This window comes from Oreochromis niloticus, linkage group LG9 (assembly GCF_001858045.2).
Source record: "Oreochromis niloticus isolate F11D_XX linkage group LG9, O_niloticus_UMD_NMBU, whole genome shotgun sequence".
Classification (NCBI taxonomy): Eukaryota; Metazoa; Chordata; class Actinopteri; order Cichliformes; family Cichlidae; genus Oreochromis; species Oreochromis niloticus.
This window is the reverse complement of record NC_031974.2, coordinates 1,840,084-1,862,428: the sequence shown is the minus strand read 5'-3', so window position 1 is coordinate 1,862,428 and position 22,345 is coordinate 1,840,084. Positions and strand designations below refer to the sequence as shown.

Sequence of the window (22,345 nt, the reverse complement as noted above, 5' to 3'; positions counted from 1 at the left end):
AGCCCAGCAAGCACTGGATGATAGACGAGAGTACTGCTCCACTACTTGAAGGCTGATTGAAACCAGGTGATGCTAATTAAGGGCGGACAGATGGTCCCAAAAGGGGAAGACCAGCAGGAATTACAAAATAAAACAGGAAGTGGTGTTACAGGCTAAATGTGGATGTTTTATATAAAGCTGACAAACGTGCTCTGAAGCTGCAGTCTGAGGTCGGAGACGAGGTCAAAGCAGACGATAAATAAAACAGTGAATGCTAAAGACCCCAGAGAGCGTCTGCACCAGGACTCGCTGTCCCTGGTTTTTCCTTCTCTCAGCACAAACTGACAGCGACAGAGTCCTCAGACACCAACACTCAGCTTCCTCTGCTGACCTCTGAGTGCAGATCATCTCAGTCAAAGGTCAAAGCTCCAGAGGGGCCGAGGTCAGGAGGAGGATGAAAGGACCTGAGCAGCACTGCAGCTTTTACAAACACTGGGCTCTAAATCCAAAGGCAGCATTTTCTGAGGTTTTGATCATGTGTTAGCAGCCAATCATCAGAGGACATGATCCTGTGTGAGGTGGGAGGAATACTTCAGAGCGCACGGACATCAAACACACCCTGGGTCATGCAGATTCACACTTCCTGATCAGATCATTATCTCTGATGTCCTTTCAATCTATAACTTCCTGTTTTTATGTTTTCTTCTGCTGAACAGAAGCTGCAGTTCCTCTGGTGTCCAGCAGGGGCTCCAGCACCGAGTCAGTCCCCATGTTAAAACTTCCCAGCAGAAATAAACCTGTTCACAGCTTTAAAACTCACCTGTTTAAACTGTATGAACACTTTGCATTATTAGGGGCGTGGCCTCTGTGAGGCAGGTGGATAGTGACACAGGCGGCTGTAGCTGCTAGCTGTCTGCTAGCTTCACCTGAACTGGACCTCTGGACGTGTTTGTGCTGTTGGAGCCTTTTGGAGCATTTTTAATGACATCATGTGACCAATAATATGGCTGCTGTGAGGTTACTGTGGTAACAGACTGTCCAAGAAGGCGGAGCTCCAGCTGTGGTGCACATTGAAACAGTGGCGGGCGTTAGTGAACAGCTTAGTACTCCGAGTCCAAATCACGTCTGGCTCCAAAACATAAAGCTGGGGGAGGAATCTGGTGCCGCACACATCAGTGGGAACGTTGTGATGTCCACGGCGGTTCAGAGCACACGGAGACGCTAACCACCACAGCTGCTCCAACGCTCAAACACTCGCTTTGAATGTTAGTTTCTGCCTCAGTCATAATTTAGCTTAAAAACACACACACACACACACACACACACACACACACACAGCGACTGTCAGAGAGTTGTTTGGGATGAGTCACTCGCCGAAGGGAAGTCTACAATAAAAGTGTTTGTTTCTTTGTGTGTGTGTGTGAGAGAGAGAGAGAGAGCGGGCGAGCGAGGCAGTGGGTAATTGAAAAGCAGAGCCCGTGTGGCGTGCTAACGGTCAGACGCACAGATAGAAACATGAATCTTCTCTCGTTTCCCGCTCGCTTCGTTTGCTCCAGCGTTCGGAGTCTCGCAGCACTAACCTCGGGTCTGATGCAGAGAGACACCGAGACTCTGAGCGTCGGCTCTGGACTCTATCAGACCTGCTGTCCCCCACCCGAGTAACCCACATCCCCCAGAGAGGCGCAGCAGAGGCAGAGTGACCCCACAGAGGCAGCTGACTCTGCTGCTTTCCACAGGCTGAAGCTCACTGCGACTCATGTGGGTCGTAAAGTGACTGGTTTAAGTTGGTGAACGCTGCAGCAGCAACACGTTTGCACTCACGTTTCATAATAAGTCAAAGACAGGAGCAGACCGCTGTTCCTACAGGCGGGGCACCAGGCCGGTGCAGTTAAAGCTGAGCTCTGTGTTGTCAGGGCCAAAAATAAGCTCCTCACAGCTGATGTATACTCCTAACCTCTGCTGGGCTTTGATTGATGCTGAGAGTCCACAGACGTCACTCTGTGGACTCAGCTCCTTTCAAATGAGCTTTAAGTTTCTGTTTTCTCTGTAGATCATGTGATCATCCACCCGGGCCGCACAGGTGAAACCCACAAGGTATTCGGGGACGCTCGTGTACAAAAGTGAAATCTGAGTTCAATCAGAGCACAGAGGGAGGGGTGACGTCCAAACCCGGGAGTCGTGTAAGATGAACGTTTCTATTAAAGCATCAGAGAATGAATCCTAGAGCTGGACGCTGAGGTGAGGGCGTGCACAGGTGAGCAGGTGTCCACAGGTAGCATCTCCTCGTGCGTGGATCCTCTCAGGTCTCTGTGTTCGCTCACTGCAGGTCAAAGTCTCTGCAAACCTGCTGATTCTCAGACGAGTCAGGAGACGCTGAGAGTCGAACCTCCAGCTGCAGGTTAGTGAAGCTGCAAGGTGAATCGATTGTGTCGGGGCGTTTCATGTCGGGGCTCCTGATTGGATGCTGACAAATGTTGTGGAAATAATGGATGTGATTGGTCCGGGGGACAGGCTGAGTCATCGCCAATCGATGATGCTTACCTGTTTCCTGTTTCATGTTTGCTCTTTAATCTGATGAGATGTGGGTTTGAATCCGGGAAGATTTGTTTCCACACACACACACACACACACACACACACACACACACACAGAGTCATGTTTCTGAGGACATCTGTGGCCTTAAACAAACTCTGCACTCTAACATTACATCATTTACCGTGTGAGGACTGTGTGCCCCTAAAACAGAGACAGGTCCACGTACTGAGACTGAACAAACACACACACACACGCACACAGAGAGAGCTCATGTTACTGAAGAGATTGTGAAAATGTATTATAAATGATCCCACTGGTGGCAAACGGACACACACACACACACACACACACACACACACACACACACAGAGAGGGCGATATGTAAAATTTTCCAACCGACAATCGTCAGTCCAAAAATCTACGATGGGCGATATATTCATGTATGCACAGATTTTTTGATGGGCGGAGCAATGTAATCATGCACTGATTTGCACATTTACAACCCAGAAGAACAAACATGGACGAACTAATTTCCCCAAAAAATTACAGCTCACAGCGTTAACGTGTTAATGCGGCTTTAACGCGATTAAAATTTTTAGCGTGCTCGACCCATCTGGAGCGCAGAATGACCAAACTTTGGACAAACTGCTGAAATGCGTTGACAGCGACATTTCAGGGATTTAGACTCAGTCTGCGCTCCAGATGGGTTAATTAGTAATCGTGTTAGTCGTGATGACGGAGCGTTAACGCTCACAGCACTAAAAAAAAATATAAAATTGCCAATTTGGGATGAAGGAGGTAAACCTAAGGATGTAACCGAAGCAGCTTGTGCAGACGTATAGTGCGAACAAAGTACTCAAACACGACTAACTTGCATGAGCATGCACGTGTCCACCATCCGGCTGAGTATGCTAGGCTATCACCAGCTTCTGCAGCAGCAAGCATCTGGGCGCGCTCTGAGGAGGGGGCATTTGCTCGCACATGAAAGAGGGTGCTGTTAAAACAGCACTATCATTTTTTTTCTCTTGACTGCTTCTATTAGCTCCATCATTATTAGCAAACTTACTCATGGGCAAATAAATAAATAAATCACACGTGTAAAAATGATCGACGATGGGCTCAGCCTATCATCGATGTGTTCGTCCAATCGCCCAACCCTACCACACACACACACACACACACACACACACTGGTCTATATTGCACTCTGAGGACTTCAGTGACATTTCCCTAATCCTGAATCTAGTCTGAAGGTTGAACCCAAACCCGGAGCGTCCTCACCAGGGATGGGAATTAATAAGAATTTAGTGATTATCAATATCACATATCGATTCTCACATTCATGCACATTAATGTTACGCTGTGGGTCAAATGTCAGTGCGTGTTTGTGGAGGTATATCTGCTCTTTGTTGTGATCAGTGTGGAGTCATTACTCAAAGAAAGTAATTGTTACACAGAACACTTTTCTAAAAGTAATGCAGTACATTACTGAATTACTGCCAGGAGAAAGTAATTTGTTGCACTACTTGTTACATTATTTTACAGAGTAACGTGAAAGTAGCTTAAACACAGTCTCATTATCACCATTTAACACTATAAACCTGAGGCTGCAGCCACACACACCAACACTGATTCCTAATGAGGACATTAACTAAGACACAAAGCTGACGGCACAAAGAAAACATTAAAACTGGCACAGCGATCACCATGGTGATTCTGCTTTAGAAACTTCAACACTTCAAGTGTTGAAGTTCGGGGTCTGTCTGGGCTGGGGTGGACGTTTAGCTTTCACTCTTGGTTTATTGTTAGCTGAGCATTAGCATGTTGTGTGGCTAGCTTAGCATTAGACAGCATGCTAACGCTAAGCTAGACAGCATGCTGTCTGGCTAGCTTAGCATTAGCATGCTGTCTGGCTAGCTTAGCATTAGCATGCTGTCTGGTTAGCTTAGCGTTAGCATACTGTCTTGTCTTTTGCATCGTGGATGCAGTTTTCCACTTTACCGTTTATCTCGTCCTTCTGTTCAGTAAAAATAAAATCGATGTCCACATCCACGCTCTAGACTGCATCACTGTTTTCCTCTGACACGTGAACTGAAATCAGCTGATTGTAGTGCAATCAGCTGAGTGTAAAAAGTGATTGATAGGCAGGCAGACTAATGATTCCAAGGAATTGGACTACTGGGAACCAGTTGTCGATTCCCATCTCTACTCCTGCTGCAGAGGTTTCAGGTTCAAACCTTGAAATGTGTCCTCACAAACTCAGAAACTCTCAGCCGGGCTTTAGTGTTTGTGGGAAAACGCAGCTTCCATTTTCCTGATGATGATACTCTCTCCCTGCTTTCCCTCCATCCTAATATAAATAATAGACACACACACACACACACACACACACACACACAAACTCACTCAAGTAGCTTCCTGTTTGTCTTTCAACTTGTATCGACCCACAGCACACACACACACACACACACACACAGATATGCGCACGCACACACACGCGCACACACACACACACACACGCACACACACACACGCGCACACACACACACGCACACACACACACGCACACACACACACACACACACATCTGCAGTAAGTGAAGTGGCTTCGAGTGAAAGTGAGCATGAGAGAAAATGTATGAATGAGAGAGAGAGCTTGTTTACTTCCTGTGAGAGTTCTCAGAATAAGAAAATATCCTCGCGCTGGAGCGTCACCCTGCATGCTTTGGTTTCCTCGGCCTCGTGATGATCGCGTGGATGTTTATCCTGCACCGTGACGTTTGCAGGATACCTTTTGTCGCCTCTGTGCCCAAATATCTGTGCCATTCTCATTCCTGAGGTATCACATGATTTCTTAGGTACGTGTGATGCATTCGTTGGAGAGGATTAAGATGCTGTCGCTCCCAGGTCGTTATTTAGGAGTGTGTTTTTACATGTACCACAAATACTCCTAACCGAGTAGTACTCAGTGGCTACAGGCTGAAGCTGCAGCAGATGGACTCAAAGAGCTCTGGTAACCTCTCAGGGTCACCACCCTCCTCGCCTGAGCGAAGCAGTGGAGGCACCGTTAGTCTGCAGAGGAGCTCCACCTGTGAGCTCTCACCTGAGCTGATGTGGCTTTGTTCAGTTGTTTGAGCTTTAAGCTGACTTTGTGCGCTCATGTTGCCGTACACCTGGGTGGGTGAATCACCTCGTGAAGCACCTCTGCTCTCAGCACCGGTCTGCGAGTAGCTAAATCAGTCGTAGACAAACCTGAAGTCTTATTTTTGGCTAAAGCCCAAGGATCTGTGTGGCAGTAACTCTGAGTCCCAAACAAATTCCCCCGAGAGACGATAAACTGCATCTCAACCTTGGACAGCTCCTCAGATGGACACATCCTCTGACGTGGAGCACCTGTGAAGAACGATGCAGCAGAAGGATCCAAGTATCCGCCCCTGCAAACAGCAGCGCGCAGCATCAGCTGTAACCTGAACTTAAAAACAGTCATTTAGACACGTTGGTATTTAAATCTCCATCATTCACAGCTTGTGCAGCGTTGTTGTCAGGTCCAAGTTAGCCGTGTCACATTCACGGGGCCGCGCAAACTTCAGCGTGTCGCGTCAGGTCAAACACGCCAAACAAGCCCAACGCGCTGGGTTTGATTTAATTACATTTCACTGTGACGCGGCTTCACTCAGGTACGAGCAGGAAGTAAAGCACAGGAAACACAAACAAGCTGTCAGCAGTAGCTGCTGCTGGTTTCAGTGCAGTGCCACCTTCACATTAAATATTCATCATTTAGTGCGAGCGAGACACAAAGGCAGCAGTTTTATGTGTACTCTCTCCTGACCACGGCTACGGGAAGTGACAGATGCTGTGTTTAATGGCAGCTCTGTGGCAGTGATGGGTTTCTCCACTGTACTCTGTGTGTGTGTGTGTATGTGTTGCCCACAGCTGCATGTGTTGTTGTTAAATTTTCATTGCCGCCTCCGGACAAAATCTAGTTTGCAGAAAGTCACTTTTTAGCAGTGAAGGAAGGAGTCAGTTTCTTCTCTACGAGCTGGTGTAAATTTAGAGGTGTAATATGAGAGGAGAGGATGGAGCAGTAAAGACTTGTCCCGGTGTCTCCTCTGCAGCACGGCCGTGTTCCCACAGATTTATGTGGCTCAGCAGGCTGGCACTGGGACAAAACCACCTGCAGGATTCTCTGAAGGTGTTTTCACACCTGCAGCATTTACTCTGTTTGAACCGCCTCTGGTTCCTTGGTGAACACACTAATCCCAAAAGGTTGATTCTGTTCATCTGGACGTCTTCAGTGGGAGAAACGTTTCGTCACGCGTCCAAGTGACTTCTTCAGTCTCAGCTGACTGCAGGTTTCCTCAATCTTATAAACAGTACATTTGCACAATGACTGAAACCAGCCCACTGAAGGAACAATGGGCTGTGAGGTCAGTTCCTTGATCATTAATATGCATATTTTGCCTTTTAGTGTGAGTTTGAGGTAAAAACCGTCCCATAGCAGCGTATGCTTTGTATCCTCATCGGGGGAAGATACTACAGATGTGCAAACATCTGTACAGGCTAGCAGTTAGCTATGATGTGACCCTAAATTTGCCAAGACGTTACGCCACCGTCTTCCTGTATTTACTTTGTTGCTCCACCCCAGACACATCTGGCCAATGAGCGGGCAGGACATTATCACCTGGTCTGTAGTGACGTATTTTGGTTTGCTTGGATTTTTCTCTGTGAAAACGAAACAAACCACGAGGAAAAGTTCAAGTTCGCAAACTCATCAACTGATTCCGACCAGAGTAACCGAACTGCAGCTTTGCCTCGTCTTTCCTCACTCTGTGGTCCAGCTGGTCCCAGCAGCTCTGCTGGGTTTGGGTCTGATACAGCGCTCCATCCCTGAACCTCCTGGAGGTGATCTGGCTCGACTGAAAATCAGTGATGGATCCGCTAAACTCAAGCTAGTTGGGATGTTCGGTATCCATGCAGGTGAATTTCCATCACAGCTCTTCCTCCTTCGTTTCATAAAGACTCTGCAGCTTCAACCAGAACTGTCACATCTGGACTCATCACATCAGTCCAGGGTTTCTCTGGTCTAACGTCCTCTCCCTGAGTCCCTGCAGTTCTTCTGGTCCTTGCTCCCATTGGCTGGTGGGTTTAAACCATAAGCTGCTGGTCTTCACGTTTGAGGGTCAGTTTCATCTCAACACTTTTTAAGACCCTTGACATTCTCTGGAGCGACTGACCTTCATGTGTTAACGTAGCGATCGACTGCTGTTTCACTTACGCCTCCGTCACGGAGGCTGGGAGAGCAGTCGAGACGTTTTAATCTGATAATCCCACAACTCAAGAAGACAAAAAGGTCCATTATGCACTCGCTCCGTTACAGCAACTTTAAATAGTCTTTTTATTAAAGCTGGAGTTTGAACCAGATGGTAATCCAGCGGGAATGTCCCTCCACCCCTCGGACCTGAGCGGAGACGTAGCTCAGTCAGAGTTTAACACGCGGAGGGTGGCTCGAATCACTGACGCCTGTGACAGAACCTCTCAAAATTTTATTCTCCTGCTAAAGGTCAAGTGGAACACTTAACGAGCAATTAGCGGAGGGGAAATGCCAGCGCGGCCGTCAGCTAAGCAGCCGCCTGAATTATTCAGTACGATAACAGAGAGGAAGTGGAGCCCATACGCTCTGAGCAGCCAATCGCACGCCGCTAATGTCAAGTGGGTTTGCGTTATTGAGAGCTGGGAATCATGGGTAAAGACAGTGTCCCCCTGGTATTATGCATTTCCAGTTTGACTGGCGGTGGTTTGTAAAGGTCGACAGCGAGGCTGCGGATCCATTATCTCGTTTTCTCATAAACTTTTTACTGTTGAATGTTTAAACAGTTGAAACAGTTTGTAAAATGAATCACATAAATCCATCATTCTCACTTTGAAGCAGCCGGAGCTGCTGTGATCATTTCACCGAGAACTTATCAAAACATGATGAAAATTAGCAACAAAGCAGCGTCTGAAGGTTTCTTTGGATGTTTGTTGGTGAAATGCACCTTCACAGACGCGCTCGCTTCATTTATTTTCTACAAAGGCTTCTTTGATTTTTTTTTTAACCAACAAATCAGATATTTTCTAACACAGTTCTTCATCTTCGGTGCCACCGGGGTACTTTGTTGTTCGAATGACTCATGTGAGCCACCGGTTTGGAGATTGATTGGCCTCTGATGGGAGGAATAAGTGTGTTTTGTTTTCTGCCTCACATCTGCTTCCTCGTGATTCATGTTCGCCTCTTTCTGATAAACTGATTGATGGATCAAGAAAACCTGCTGTAAGACTCCAGGAGGAGGGGGACGGTGTGCGTGAGTCATGGTGAACACTCATCGTGTCTGCTGGAGCTCCAACAGATGGACAGTAGGCGACACACACACTGTATATATACAGTACAAAGGCACAGACACACTCGGACCAGTGAAAAGGCGCTTGAGCCGTTTGGTCGGTGTTAGCGTGATGTTTGAGTGCGACCCAGCAGGGTCAAACGGAGTCAGCTGAGTTGTAATCAAATGTTGGTCACGTGCTTTTCGTTAGTTTTAGTCACCAAAATAAAAGTTTCTCAGTTCAAAACCCAAAGAAAGACAGAAGACAGTCAGCTGCTCAGGATCAGATAAGACGACTGAAACTGAAAGCAAAAGTAATCTCTGAGCGTCCTCCTGGACCCTGGTTCCAGACTCGTGAATAATTAACGAGCTCAGTTTGGCTCCTCTCGTATTGAAGCATTGATAAGGTGATCAGACTCCAGCCTGTGTGCGTGTCTATTATTACCTGCTCTGACAGACCCTGCTGCAGTGACAGAGCTGTTAATAATTCACACTCCTCGTCCTCCTCTTCCTCGTCCCTCTGTCTCTGCCTCTCTCTAGAGGTTGAAGTGCAGGATGCCCAGAGGCAAGAGAGAACCAGGAGGAAGCACCCATCCCTCCTTCTGTCCTTCCATCCTTTACTGTCCCTCGCAGTGGAAACCACATACTGCAGTTTGTTAGGACTCTGTTACCGCCTGATGTCACGTCCTCCCTGTTTCATGACTTCTCGTGTAAACTCCACAACACTCGTTCCACTAAAGACGTGAAATTAAATTAGATCATCTTTCAATGTTCTCTGATTAAAGAGCAGAGAACTCCATCAAAGTTTGATTCAGTTTCATTTAGTCGGGTTAATAAATGAACGTTTTCTTTTTCTTCTACGTTGGCAAATATAGGACATTTTTATATGACAGTGAATCTGCTGAGAAACATTTTGTGTGAATAGAAAAGGCTCCAAGCAGCAAGTTTGACAGTTCAGTCTGAAACAGAACGATTACGAACAGCAGATTTTACACAAGATGGTGTGTCACAAGTCCATCCATCCAACCAACCATCCATCCATCCATCCAACCATCCATCCATCCAACCAACCATCCAACCATCCATCCATCCGTCCATCCATCCATCCATCCATCCATCATCCATCCATCATCCATCCATCCATCCATCAATCCATCCATCCATCAACCATCCATCATCCATCCATCCAACCATCCATCCATCCATCCATCATCCATCCATCCGTCCGTCCGTCCGTCCGTCCATCCATCCATCCATCCATCATCCATCCATCATCCATCCAACCATCCATCCATCCATCCAACCAACCATCCATCCAACCATCCATCCATCCATCCAACCAACCATCCATCCAACCATCCATCCGTCCATCCATCCAACCATCCATCATCCAACCATCCATCCAACCAACCATCCATCCAACCAACCATCCATCCAACCATCCAACCAACCATCCATCCAACCATCCATCCATCCGTCCATCCATCCATCCATCATCCATCCATCAATCCATCCATCCATCAACCATCCATCATCCATCCATCTGTCCGTCCGTCCGTCCATCCATCATCCATCCATCATCCATCCATCCATCCAACCATCCGTCCGTCCGTCCGTCCGTCATCCATCCATCCATCATCCATCCATCATCCATCCATCCATCATCCATCCATCATCCATCATCCATCCAACCATCCATCCATCCGTCCATCCATCCATCCATCATCCATCCATCCATCCATCATCCATCCAACCATCCATCCATCCGTCCGTCCGTCCATCCATCCATCCATCCATCCATCATCCATCCATCCATCCAACCATCCGTCCATCCATCCATCCATCCATCATCCATCCATCCATCCACCCATCTGCACATTCATCCATCCATCCATCCATCCATCCACCCATCCGTCCGTCCGTCCATCCATCCATCCATCCATCCATCATCCATCCATCCATCATCCATCATCCATCCATCCATCCATCCATCCATTCATCGATCCATTCAAAAAGTGGATTCTGTTCATCTGGATGTAGCTTTTTCAAAACCACCTCAACTGGTTTCTTTCAACATGGAGGAGCAGAGAGTACAGCAGGGCTTCCTGTTCTCCAACCAGTTTAAACAGATCATTTCTTGGAGGTAGTTACAAACATTCACAGCTGCAAAATGAGTAAAAAAGGGTGAAGCTCCACAGGTGTCATCCACCAATGCTGCCGTTTTCTTCTGCTTATTTAAAACTGGGTCATGGTAGCAGAAGGTATGAGCAGGTATTTACAACCTTCTCCTTTTCTAGTCGTTTCCAATCAAACTGTTTGTAGCAAATAACTTTGTTTAGTGATATTCAGATCTACACTTCACATGTTTGTAGCTTACTGGCTGCTAATCACTTCTTAGACCTGCGTTTAACTAGAAACTACTTTCATCTTTTACTCATTATTTTTCTAGCACAATAACTTTTATAATATCGGATTTTAATATTTAAAATCATCCTAAAAAGCCTTTGATCTTTGATTCGAGGCATTCGTGACTGTTGGTGGATCACCGGGCAGGAGGAAACATCTGGATGTGGTACTGTGACGTCTTTGTTTGCTGCAGGTTTTGGTTGAGTTTCTCCTTTAATGTGCTTCATTTTTGCCCATGTTTGGTGATGACGCTCTCTTATTATCATGGGAGCAGTGACGGTATTTGAAGATGTGTGCTGGTCGTGTGGAAAGAAATGAATCCAAAGAAAATCAAACAAATCCAGCAGGCGGAAATGCAAAACGACTGCCTGCTTCTGAAGTCGGCCTTTTAGTGTGCAGAGTGGAAGCTCAGCTCTGCTTCAGTTGTTTATTTGGCCTTTTTTTTCTGAGGAGAAGAGGCACGGCGGCCTGGAGAGAGCTGCCTCTGATCTATTAATACATATGCATAAATTAGTCAGAGCCGCTCTGTAGCAGTTAGCCGGCTGTGCAGGAGCTCTGGCTCTAGTCCGGAAAATCCACCAGGATTCTGTCCGCAATCTGGTGCTGACAAAGGGAGGTGGCGGCAACTCAATGCCATGCTCGCACCATCTCTACCAGTCCTCCAGGACAGAGGTCAGAGGTCACAGTTAGGGTTTGAGGGCAGGCTGTCCTCCTACAGCTGGAAGATGTTTTCTGGCTCACGTCTGTTTTTTCTTTGTTGAACATGAACATTTTTCAGAGCTGGTTTAAAAACTGAAGTTTATTTTTCATGTGAATCAAGAAACAAACTCGTGCTCGACTCGGTGTCACTTTACTGATCTGCAGCGACTGTAATCAGTGGACGTTAGAGGAACTGCAGTGTTTGGGGCTTCATTAAAGGTTGCTGCATGGTCAGTACTGAAAATTACTCCTCACTACTAGAGGTTAAATACCTGTCTGTTTGTTTGTAGGACGGATGAAGTCTCCTGGATCGTTCTGTCGTTCTGTCCTCTGGTTTCAGTCAGCTGATCATTGAAGGAAACCACTCGGGCACTGATCTGGAGGACAGTGTTGACACTGTTTGAAACATCCACCCGGCTCTAATACAGCATGCAGTGATGACAACACGAGATATTTAGTGTCTGTTGGATGTGATGTTACGTGACTGGTTTGGATGGAAAGGCTGGGCTTGGACGTGGATCTGGATCCAGGAGTTTGTGGAAAACTCTTTCCTTTCTTTGTCTTATGTTCAAACTGGGAAACGTGGAAACTGTCACGAACCAGCCTGGATCCAGACATCCTTCTGGATCTGTGGACCCGGTAAATGTGGGAGGAATTTTAAAACCTGACGGAGGTTTGCAGTCTGCTTTTGTTGAACCGCTCCAGATAAAACTGCTGGTAAATCTGTGTGACCTGTGTGCACTCTCACGCTGGGCCAAAAGCCATAAACCATGAAGGCTTTTCATTAAATCTGCACATGCATCCGGAGTAATGTCCCTTTAAATATCCAGCTTTGTCTTTTATGACGTCTGTGATGTGAACTACTTGGCAGCTTGACACTGAAGACTTGTGAGTGTTTTCTGCAGCACATGCAGATGACAGCTGAGCCGATTACTATTCATATCAACATTTATTTAGACTTTCTCATGAATATTGTGTCGTTAGCGGCGTTACGTTTCATTCTCGGCGTGTTTGTGTTTAAGACGGTGGTTCAAAGCTCCTCTTCCTTCCTTCCCTCCGGTTTTCCTCCCGTCCTCCGTCTGACTGTCCGTCCCAATTAGGAAGGATCTAAATGGTGAGATTAACGAGAGCGGAGAGCCTCCGGTTCACACTCACACACATCACAGCCACTTAATAGAATACTAATTGATTTCTGCTCTGTGCTGGCCCGGCGGAGGGGATGGACTGGTGGAGGAGGAGAGCGGGATGGGAGGTCTTTGAAGGAAGAATCAGGAGGACGAGCGTTTAATCCACTCGCTCAAACCAGGAAACGACTGAAAGAGAGCAGAGGTGTTCACAGGTGTGATGAAAACCTGTGACGGCTGCTCTCAATGAGCGTTTAAAATCCAGGTTTAATTTTGTTTGGTTTAATCAGACAAACGAGGCGAATCCAGAGCAAACAGCAGCCCGACGCTCCCCACACGGTTTCATTTAACTCAGCTTCTCTCCGTCCTCGCTGCTTCTTTCTCAGAAATCTCAGATTGATCTTTAAAAGTCTGATTTCCTTCAGCTTTTCTTTCAGGTGCTGATCTTCCCCAAACTGTCACCATAATATAGTCACAGAAGCCCCGAGAATCAGTATTTATTCATTATAAATGGCTCATTTCCAGCTCCAGACTAATCACATACATGTTTACACAGACATCTAGAAACACTGAAGATACTTGAAAGCCATTTTTAACAGTGAGAGAGAGCAGAGGGTGTCTTTGCTTTCTTTCAGTAACGTATCACGAGTTCACCTTTAAAAGCAGATAAATCCAATAAAACGACTTCATAAAGCTGCATAAATCAGATCAGAGCTGAAGCGTTTGCCAGGAAGAAAACTCTGTGAATATTAAAAAAACTGAAAAGAGAGATTTTTTGGAATTGGCTTCCTTGTGAGTGAGTTTATCCCATTATGGTGAATCTGTTAGGTTTAAAGGGCAGGTCGATATTCAGACCTAATTCTTTTCCTCGGTAACAGCCCGTCTCATGTTATGTAGGGTGGAAACAAAATCAATGACTCGTGTTCAGAGGAACTTTTTAATGGATGAAGCTCGTCCAATCAGGCTGAAAATAGCCAAAAACTGCAGTACCGCTTATGTCCACCAGAGGCCTGTGCCAAAACTGTGTCAAAAAGTCCGACTTTACAGCAGGAAGGAAGTTTATTCCACCTCATCTCCTTCTCCATGGCAACTGGACAGGTGTGAGTTTTACCTGTTTAGATTTTTTCTTCATGATCTGCATCCTGTTTGCTACGTCTGAATATCATGTAGCTTAACATAAAACAGCTGCATGCCAGGAGGCATCATGGTGGCTGTTTGGCATCTTCTACATGAAGTCACGTCGGCTCTACATCAGAGGCTCCAGGAGGAGGTTGGGGTGGATGGTGGGCATCGAGGCAGTCATCGTAGCCCAAGGGTGGTGGAACTCCAACCCTCGAGGCCTGGAGTTCCACCACCCCTGTCATAGCCTAACGTAGCGCCCTGTTTAGTGCTAAAGTGAATTAGCCACCTGTGTGTAGGTTGTCAGTCATTCAGGTGTTAAGCTCTGGAAATGAAGGTAACTGGACTTTTTTGTGATTTGTGATTCAACACCTTTGGCTTCAGTCTAAGTAATGTGCTCATAGGTGCAGTGGTGTAACCTTGATGACCCTAAACCTCTGACACCCTGACTCTGATTTAAACCCCCACCTGAAGAGTCCATGCCTACGCCCTCAGCTGGTGTCAGACTTGTAGTTGTGCCTGATGTCTGAGGAGGAACCAGCCTGGTTCAGTCTTTATGTCATAAAACAAGTTTGTGGCATCAGATACTCTCTGTGAGATGGCTGAGCACAGCTGAGCACACAGGGACCCGAGGCAGGAAGTAAGCACACTTTGAGCTCTTCTGTTTTTGGTCACCTGACCTCCACCCGTCCATACCTCCACCCACCCCGACCCCCACTGCCCCGACCTCCACCGCCCCGACCTCCACCCGCCCCTACCTCCACCGCCCCGACCTCCACCCGCCCCTACCTCCACCGCCCCGACCTCCACCCGCCCCTACCTCCACTGCCCCAACCTCCATCCGCCCCGACCTCCACCGCCCCGACCTCCACCGCCCGACCTCCATCCGCCCCGACCTCCACCCCCCCTACCTCCATCCGCCCCTGCCTCCACTGCCCCGACCTCCTCCCGCTCTGATTCGTCCACATTGCCTGTGAACATGATCCAGCGGGCGACGATAGCATCAGCGGGAGGAGTTGGTGATGTATGAAGATGACTTCTCAGAGCCAGCGTTGCAAAGGGTGGCACATTAAGCCCCACATTTGAACACGACAACAAATTAAGTGTCACGGCGAGAAGTTTTAGCGATCGCTCTCGCAGCGCTCAAGAATCTGTGTAATTAGCAGACGATCTGAGGCTATAATATCCATCAGACACAATGATGTTACATAAACGCTGCAGCCGTCTTCCTGCAGGGCATCTGTTCTCAGGTCTGCTTGTATTTACACACATTCACTTTATTTAAAGAAGAGACGAACAAAGTGGGATCTGTTTGAGGAGGGCGGATAAACCTCGGAGGGTTTGTTTCTCTTCACGGCAGAAACAAAAAAGTGTCAAAGATAAAAACTCAGATCTGCATCAAACCGAGAGATGAGGAGGATTAAAGAGAGGGGGGGAGTGTGGGAGGGAGAGAGAGAGCCGTCCTTCCTTTCTCCCTTTACTTCTTTCCTTAATTCCTCTCTTCATCGCCCCTCCTCCCTCCTTGGGGGTTTTTACAGTGTCAGATCTCCTGGTTTTCCCGTGTCTCTGTGAAGGCAGCACGGTGCTTTCAAGGGCGTTGGCAGCTGCTTCAGTTTCCTCTCATCTTCACCCCCCTCCATCTATCGATCCCTCTCTCTCTGTTTATCTCTATCTCGCTCGCCCTCCCCACTGCTTCCCTTCGTTTTTCTCTCCATCTGAATGAAACCCAGCTCTCCTCTTTCAAGCGTGTCCATCATCATCCACTCTCTCTCTCTGTTTCTCACTCACTTCCGGTGTCTCTCGCCCTCCCCCCAGTGAAACATTACACTCCTCTTTGAAGTTCAGTCCCTCTCCTCCATCTCTCTGTCTCTCCATCCCACCATCTGCTGAAGCCTGACATCAAATCGATCATGTTTTTGTCTTTTTGTTAATGTTTGGGCTGTGATGCCGTCGGCCATGTTTGCTGTCCTCCTCTGACCTCGCTCAGGCTTCTCGGTTTCCTCCTTCTCATTACTGCTGGCATGAATAAACAATTCCAACGCAGGTTCAAGACGGCACACCGATGATGCTCGTTACCGTTTGATTTTATTCTTCGGTGCTCGCGCCTCCATTTGTGGAATATAAACATGTTTTTCTACGAAGCGTCTTTTTTTTTTTTTTAAAGAAAGCTAAAGGTCTCCACTGTCAAATGCTGCAATTCAATGACTTCACTTTTACAGACTTTTGAATGAAATCACTCATTTCTGTTGAAAGAGAAAGTAAACAAGCCTGAGACTACGACCAGATTTCAGGGGTCAGTACTGAAAATCTGCCTCATTATCATGTGGACCTGGAAAATAATTAGAAAGTTTGAGGATTTAAAAACATTTAAAAGTACAAGTAGAGTCTTACAAATCATTTTTTGAATAAAAGTTTCTGACGGGACATGAAGCGAAACCAAAAACCTCCAAGTTTGAAAATGACTCCTCAAAGCCAGGATAGAACAGAAGCTGCAGTTCCTCTAATGTCCAGTAGAGGCTCCAGCGGTGAGTCCACAGACTGCTGTGTTAAAACTTTACAGCAGAAATAAACATGTTTACAGCCTGATACAAAAACTGTTTTGGTCTCTGTGGATAATTTCTCCCCATCATAACATCTGTACAGTCGTAAAGTATTTAATAACTCATTAATTTAAAGTTTACCAAGCCTTGGAGTTTAGGGGGCGTGGCCACTAACCTGACACAGGTGACTGTAGCTGCTAGCGTCTGTCTGATTTCCTGCCTCTGGTGTTTTGTTTGTTTCCTGTTTTAATTTGAAAGTCCGTGTTTTGCTTCCTCTTCTGTGACCGTTTGCCCCGCCCTGATTTCACTGAATCAGCGACCCTTCACTTTCCTCGCTTGCCTCTCTGTTCCCACACTCAGTATTTCTCCCTGTGGATCTGAAGCTCCCTTCCTCCTTTAAAGCCACAGTCCCCTTAATAGAGCTTGTTTTCTGATTGGCTGCCCCTCATAAATGAAAGGTTTGCACAGCAGGTGGGCGGGGCCGCTGCGATAGCTTCAGACAGCAGGGATGTCCCCTCTCTGTGAGTAGAGCGAGTGTAGAGCTTTTGGCTCAGTGCGATTGCTTTCACATAAACTGACCTCATTATTTGTGTAATGTGTGCATCCAGCATTGTAACTGTATGTGCGTGTGACAGAAATATGGTAGGTCCCCTTTAACGAGCCTCCTCGCCATCTCCACTCCTCGTTATCGCTTAGATTTCTCTGACCTTATTTATTTAGTGCGTACTTCTCCAAACACGAGGAGGTTTTTAGTCTATCGACACAAACCAGAGTCGGTTTGTTTAAAGTTACAGAGGACACGTTTACAAAGAGCACATCCAGCCGTGTGAGGCGTGTAGCTGCGTACCGTGTGTTCGTGAACACGCTTACATGATTAAATCTGTCACTAACAAAACTCAGTAGCATGGAGAGAGGAGGAGCGTTTCAAAAGGTAACAGGATGAAAGCGTGGTGGTGTGAACGTGTGTCCATGTGAAAGAAAGGCAAATGCAGAGTGGGGGGATCTTCACCTCCAGCAATTAAAATCCTATGAATAACTCAATGCTGCAATTAAAACACAACTGAAACAGAACAGCTCAACTTTTCTTTTTCCATCCCCCACATCACACATCTGTGTGTGTGTGTGTGTGTGTGTGTGTGTGTGTGCGCCTATAAATATGACGGAGGAGGACTTCAGGGAGGGGCGGGGCCATTTGCTGCGACCGGTTGGGGTGAGAGAAGGAAGACAGGATAAAGACATGCTGTGGAAAAAGCTCATCTGCAAAAAGCTGCACGTCAATGTTTTGCCTCTGAGGTGTTTCCCTGCTCTGTGATGGGGGTGCTGGGTGGGCCTAGGTGCTGGGTGGGCCTAGGTGCTGGGTGGGCCTAGCGTAGCAGGAGTTCCTGTGTGGGGCTGAATAATAAGGACACTGAGCCGGTGTTTCTCACAGATATCTAAACTCTGCTCTCCACGGAGCTGCTGCTGTCTCTTCTCGTGTCTCCATGAAACACTTTATTTAGTGCTGATTTACAACATGAGCCTCACATTTGCAACACATGAAATCCTGATGCTGACTCAGACACGTTTAGTCCCAAACAGTGTTCATTTTTGTGAAGTCTGCATTGCTGCTCACACTGGTGTTTGTTTTAAAGACAGCAGCGCCTGAGCCTCACGAGTCTGTTTGAACCTGATCCTTCAGACCTGATGCAGACTGTAAACATGCTCCGTCTCTGCTGGACTCGTGTTTTCTATATTCTGTCATAAATCTTTTTGTGTCTGTTTCCACACGTGTGGCAGCAAACTACACGCTTGTTTTTCATCTTTAATGTAACATGCATATTTATCACACTGCTCCTGTTTACTTTGCTGTGTGTGTGTGTGTGTGTGTGTGTGTGTGTGTGTGTGTGTGTGTGTGTGTCCAGGTGTCACTGTATCGATCGCCCTCCCTCTCTCTCCCACTCTGTGACTGGATAATGGAGACATCAATTATTCAGCAGCGACACAGTCTATCACATGAAATACCATTCACTCTGTGTGTGTGTGTGTGTGTGTGTGTGTGTGTGTGTACACAAATATAATGTGTAATTGTGTTTGTGTCTCTTCTCTGTGACATTTCCTCCAAACGTATCGATGATCAATTATTCACGAGCCGCAGAGCGAGAGCGGGCGAGCGATACAGAGAATGAATGGAGAGAGAGAGTGTTGGGTTTAGTCCCTTTGACTGTGATTTAATGTCATGTGACTCACAGGTGTCTGTGGCCTTGTTCACACCTGGCGTGGGTCTCGGGGGGTTCACGGTGAATCGCAGCGCTGAGCCTCGTTTCTCTGTTTGCTTTGGACGATAAAACGATGATGTCATAAATATGACCAACGTTTAGCTGTAATCAGAGTAGTGGGAGGCGGAGCAGCAGAGGAGGATGTGATTGTAAAGATGGATGAAGCTGACGTGAGAACACAGCACTGCTGGTTTGTCTTCTGATGTAACTTCCTGTTTCTGGAGAACTCTCCTGCATGTTTTTCCTTCCTGTTTTCTTAACCAATCAAATTCTCCCTACAAACACAGTCTGTTGCTCCTCAGCATCGATTGACATCCAATAAGATCCAACAAGTTTGGACTGATGGTTTCATGGTGTCGGTTTTACTGTCAGGTCTGAATAAAACATGATGCTCAGTTTTATGGCTTCATTACAGTCAAACAATAAAACGGGTGACTTGGGGGTGACTAACGAGCTGCCGCCGTCTGCCATGAAGCTCAGTTAGAGGCTTCAGATTGACGGCCTCCATCTTTTGGATACAGTCTGTGTTTAGCTGTGCAGATTAACGATGCAGAAACATCGTCGGTCTGCTCGCTCGTGCACAGATAACTGCAGCACAGTTAATAATAACAGTGATTCCTGAGATTGATCCGTTTGATTGGAGCGACCCGGATCTCCACTGTTAAAGCAGGAAAGTGTGAAAGGTGGGAAAACGTCCCAGAAATCCACCTCACAGCTTTTAGCCGAGCCGGAACAGCAGCTCACAGGAAACATGACGAAAGAGTCGGAAACTCGCTCTCGAGCACGGTGTTAAACATAATCACATACACTCTGTTACCGGAAACCTCACTCTGTGTGTGTGTGTGTGTGTGTCTTTCAGGACCGGGAGGCGGAGTCAGTGTTACCGCATCATCTACCGCCACATGGAGCGAACTCTGACCCAGCAGGAGGTCCGACTCGTCCACCAGCAAATCGAACAAGCTGCTGAGAGCGAGCTGGGCGTGCAGGGCCGATTCTGACACACACACACACACACACACACAGACACACACACACACACACACACACACACACATAAATGTATTTATATACCTCAGAGCTGTTAAGCAGCTTCGTCACATCCCCGTAGCTGTGAGATTTCACTGTGAGGGGAAACACGTTGATTTCAATAAAGATGTCACCGTCTTTGATGCTGCGCACACACACACACGCGCACACACACACACACACACACGCACACACACACACACACACACGCACGCGCGCACGCACACACACACACGCACACGCGCACACGCACGCGCGCACACACACACACACACACACACACACACGCACACACACACAGCATCCTTTGCCGGCTCCTCTCAAGGCTGAAACATTCACTTGTGTCACTTTTAATTTCCCAAAAACCTGGTCAGCCGTTTGGACCTCGGCAGCTGCTCGGACTACAGAGAACATCAGAGCATCTTTATCATCCCTGCCTCGGATAATAAATCCATCAGACTGAGCCGAGCGCCGTCTGCACATCCTTTGGATGTTTTCCGGTTTGTTCCGTCGTTAATAACGACACGGTGCTCGCCGGGCGGACGCAGAAACACCTCGCCGCGTTGAGACGTGACGGCCTCTGCAGCACATGAGAATGAGTCACTTTCAGTGATTTGTGTTTCCATCATTATTGTGACAATGATATTCTGAGATGCAGCCTGCAAATTCAGCTTTTGGCTTCTTATTTTTAAGTTTGCAAGAACATGATGTGTAGATACAGAAATAAATCAGCAGCAGACGGATGCAGGGGAAACTCTGCACCTGCAAAAGTTTCAGCAACTTCAGGAAGGCTTCAGCAGCGTGGGGGGTGGGCCTGTTCTGGTTTAAGTTAGCTGGACCGAACAGGGACCGCACTGACCTTTGACGCAGACCTCACTTCCAGGGGTTCAGGTTTGGGCTGGGGTAACGTTCGCCTGTTTGACAGATGCTTTTCAAAATGAGTGCCTGAGGTTCCATCTTCTAGTCTCTGAAGAGTTTACCTGTTTAGCAAAAGGAACCATAATCTAACTCGAGATGAGGCGACATGGACGTCGGCAGGTCTTCGTGTCGTCCTCGTCCAAACAGTAATCTCTATAAACAGATGTCAACATCTGGACCTGTGGGCGAGCGGCCAGAAACTCTCTGAAGTCCACTGTGCTGATGTTTGAGGATGTTCGAAGGTGAAAAGGTCGAGAGCGAAACCACAGGTGGTCATGTGATAAGACGCATCCCTAACCCTCCAACCACAGGCAACATGTAGGATCAGTGTTACTGTGAGGAGGTCAGATCATCTGCGTATCTGCTGCTTCTGCTCAACTGAAGAAAACTGATGTGAAATGAAAATAAACGTTGTTTTCTCAGCTCCTGCTGTGCAGCCGGTGTTTATGGGCGAGCTCAGTAACAGGAGCTTAGTTTCAGAGGAGCGTTCCTGGAGACTCGAACAGCTTCATGGTGCTTCATCTGCTCACGTCAGATTTCACTGATGCGTTCAGCATCTGCAGAACTCCCTGACATTACAGTGCGATCCTGTAATGAGCACGTTTCCATCAAACGCTGATCGTGCTCCAGGTTTAGTTAGAATATGAAACCTCCCACTGGATCAGGTCACACGTGTAATCCCGTTCACAGCTTCAGAACATGAAATCCAGCATCACCACCGGGAACGTCGGGATGCTTTCCAAAGTCCGATGGACTCTCTCTGCGTCTCAGCCTGAAGTTGTTTCTGTGAGAAACAAAAGCAGCGAACGATGAGTTTGATATTTACAAAACCAAAGTTTCCGTCTTCCTTTCCTTCATGTACGAGAGCTTTAACGAGCCGCCGTCTGAGTTTAGATACAAACATTAAAAGTTTTTGGTCACGTTGTTGTTCGAGAGTGTTGTTATTTCACATCTGCACAGCAGACAGATCAGATAGAAATAATAATTATATTTACATTAAAAACTCCTAAACATAAAAACTGTTAATGAGCTGGTTGATTTACTATAAGTAAAGACGAGGATGAAGAGCATCTCCAAATACAGGAAGTCATGAGCACTTGGCTCCTCCCACTTCCATTCAAACTGAGAATGGTCAGTATTTTCATGGCTCTCTTTGACTTCCTGCTCGTGTGTTTTTATGGTCAAAATAAAGATTTGATGGGTTGAATCCAGTTAAACAGAAGAGGAAACGAGGACGAAGCGTCTCCTCGCTGATGAATCCCAGTGAGCCCACGCCGAATCACGGAGCAGGCTGGACTCCTGCTGGCGGCGATGAACCCAAACACACGTCAGAGCAGCGAGCTGAGGACGCTTCACACGATGCTTCATCTCCTCTGAGCCTTTCCGATCA

At 47.1% G+C, this 22,345-nt stretch overlaps 1 protein-coding gene across 1 annotated transcript in view; it reads left to right on the top strand.

The window, feature by feature from the left end:
- The window catches only part of fars2 (phenylalanyl-tRNA synthetase 2, mitochondrial), a 42,930-nt gene extending 22,685 nt beyond the window's left edge, over nucleotides 1–20,245 (top strand). The window contains exon 4 of the mRNA XM_025910523.1: nucleotides 19,871–20,245. Within this exon, the coding sequence (XP_025766308.1) occupies nucleotides 19,871–20,009 (139 nt within the window). The 3' untranslated portion in view covers nucleotides 20,010–20,245. The remainder of the gene's footprint in view (nucleotides 1–19,870) is intronic.
- The last annotated feature ends 2,100 nt before the right edge of the window (nucleotides 20,246–22,345 follow it).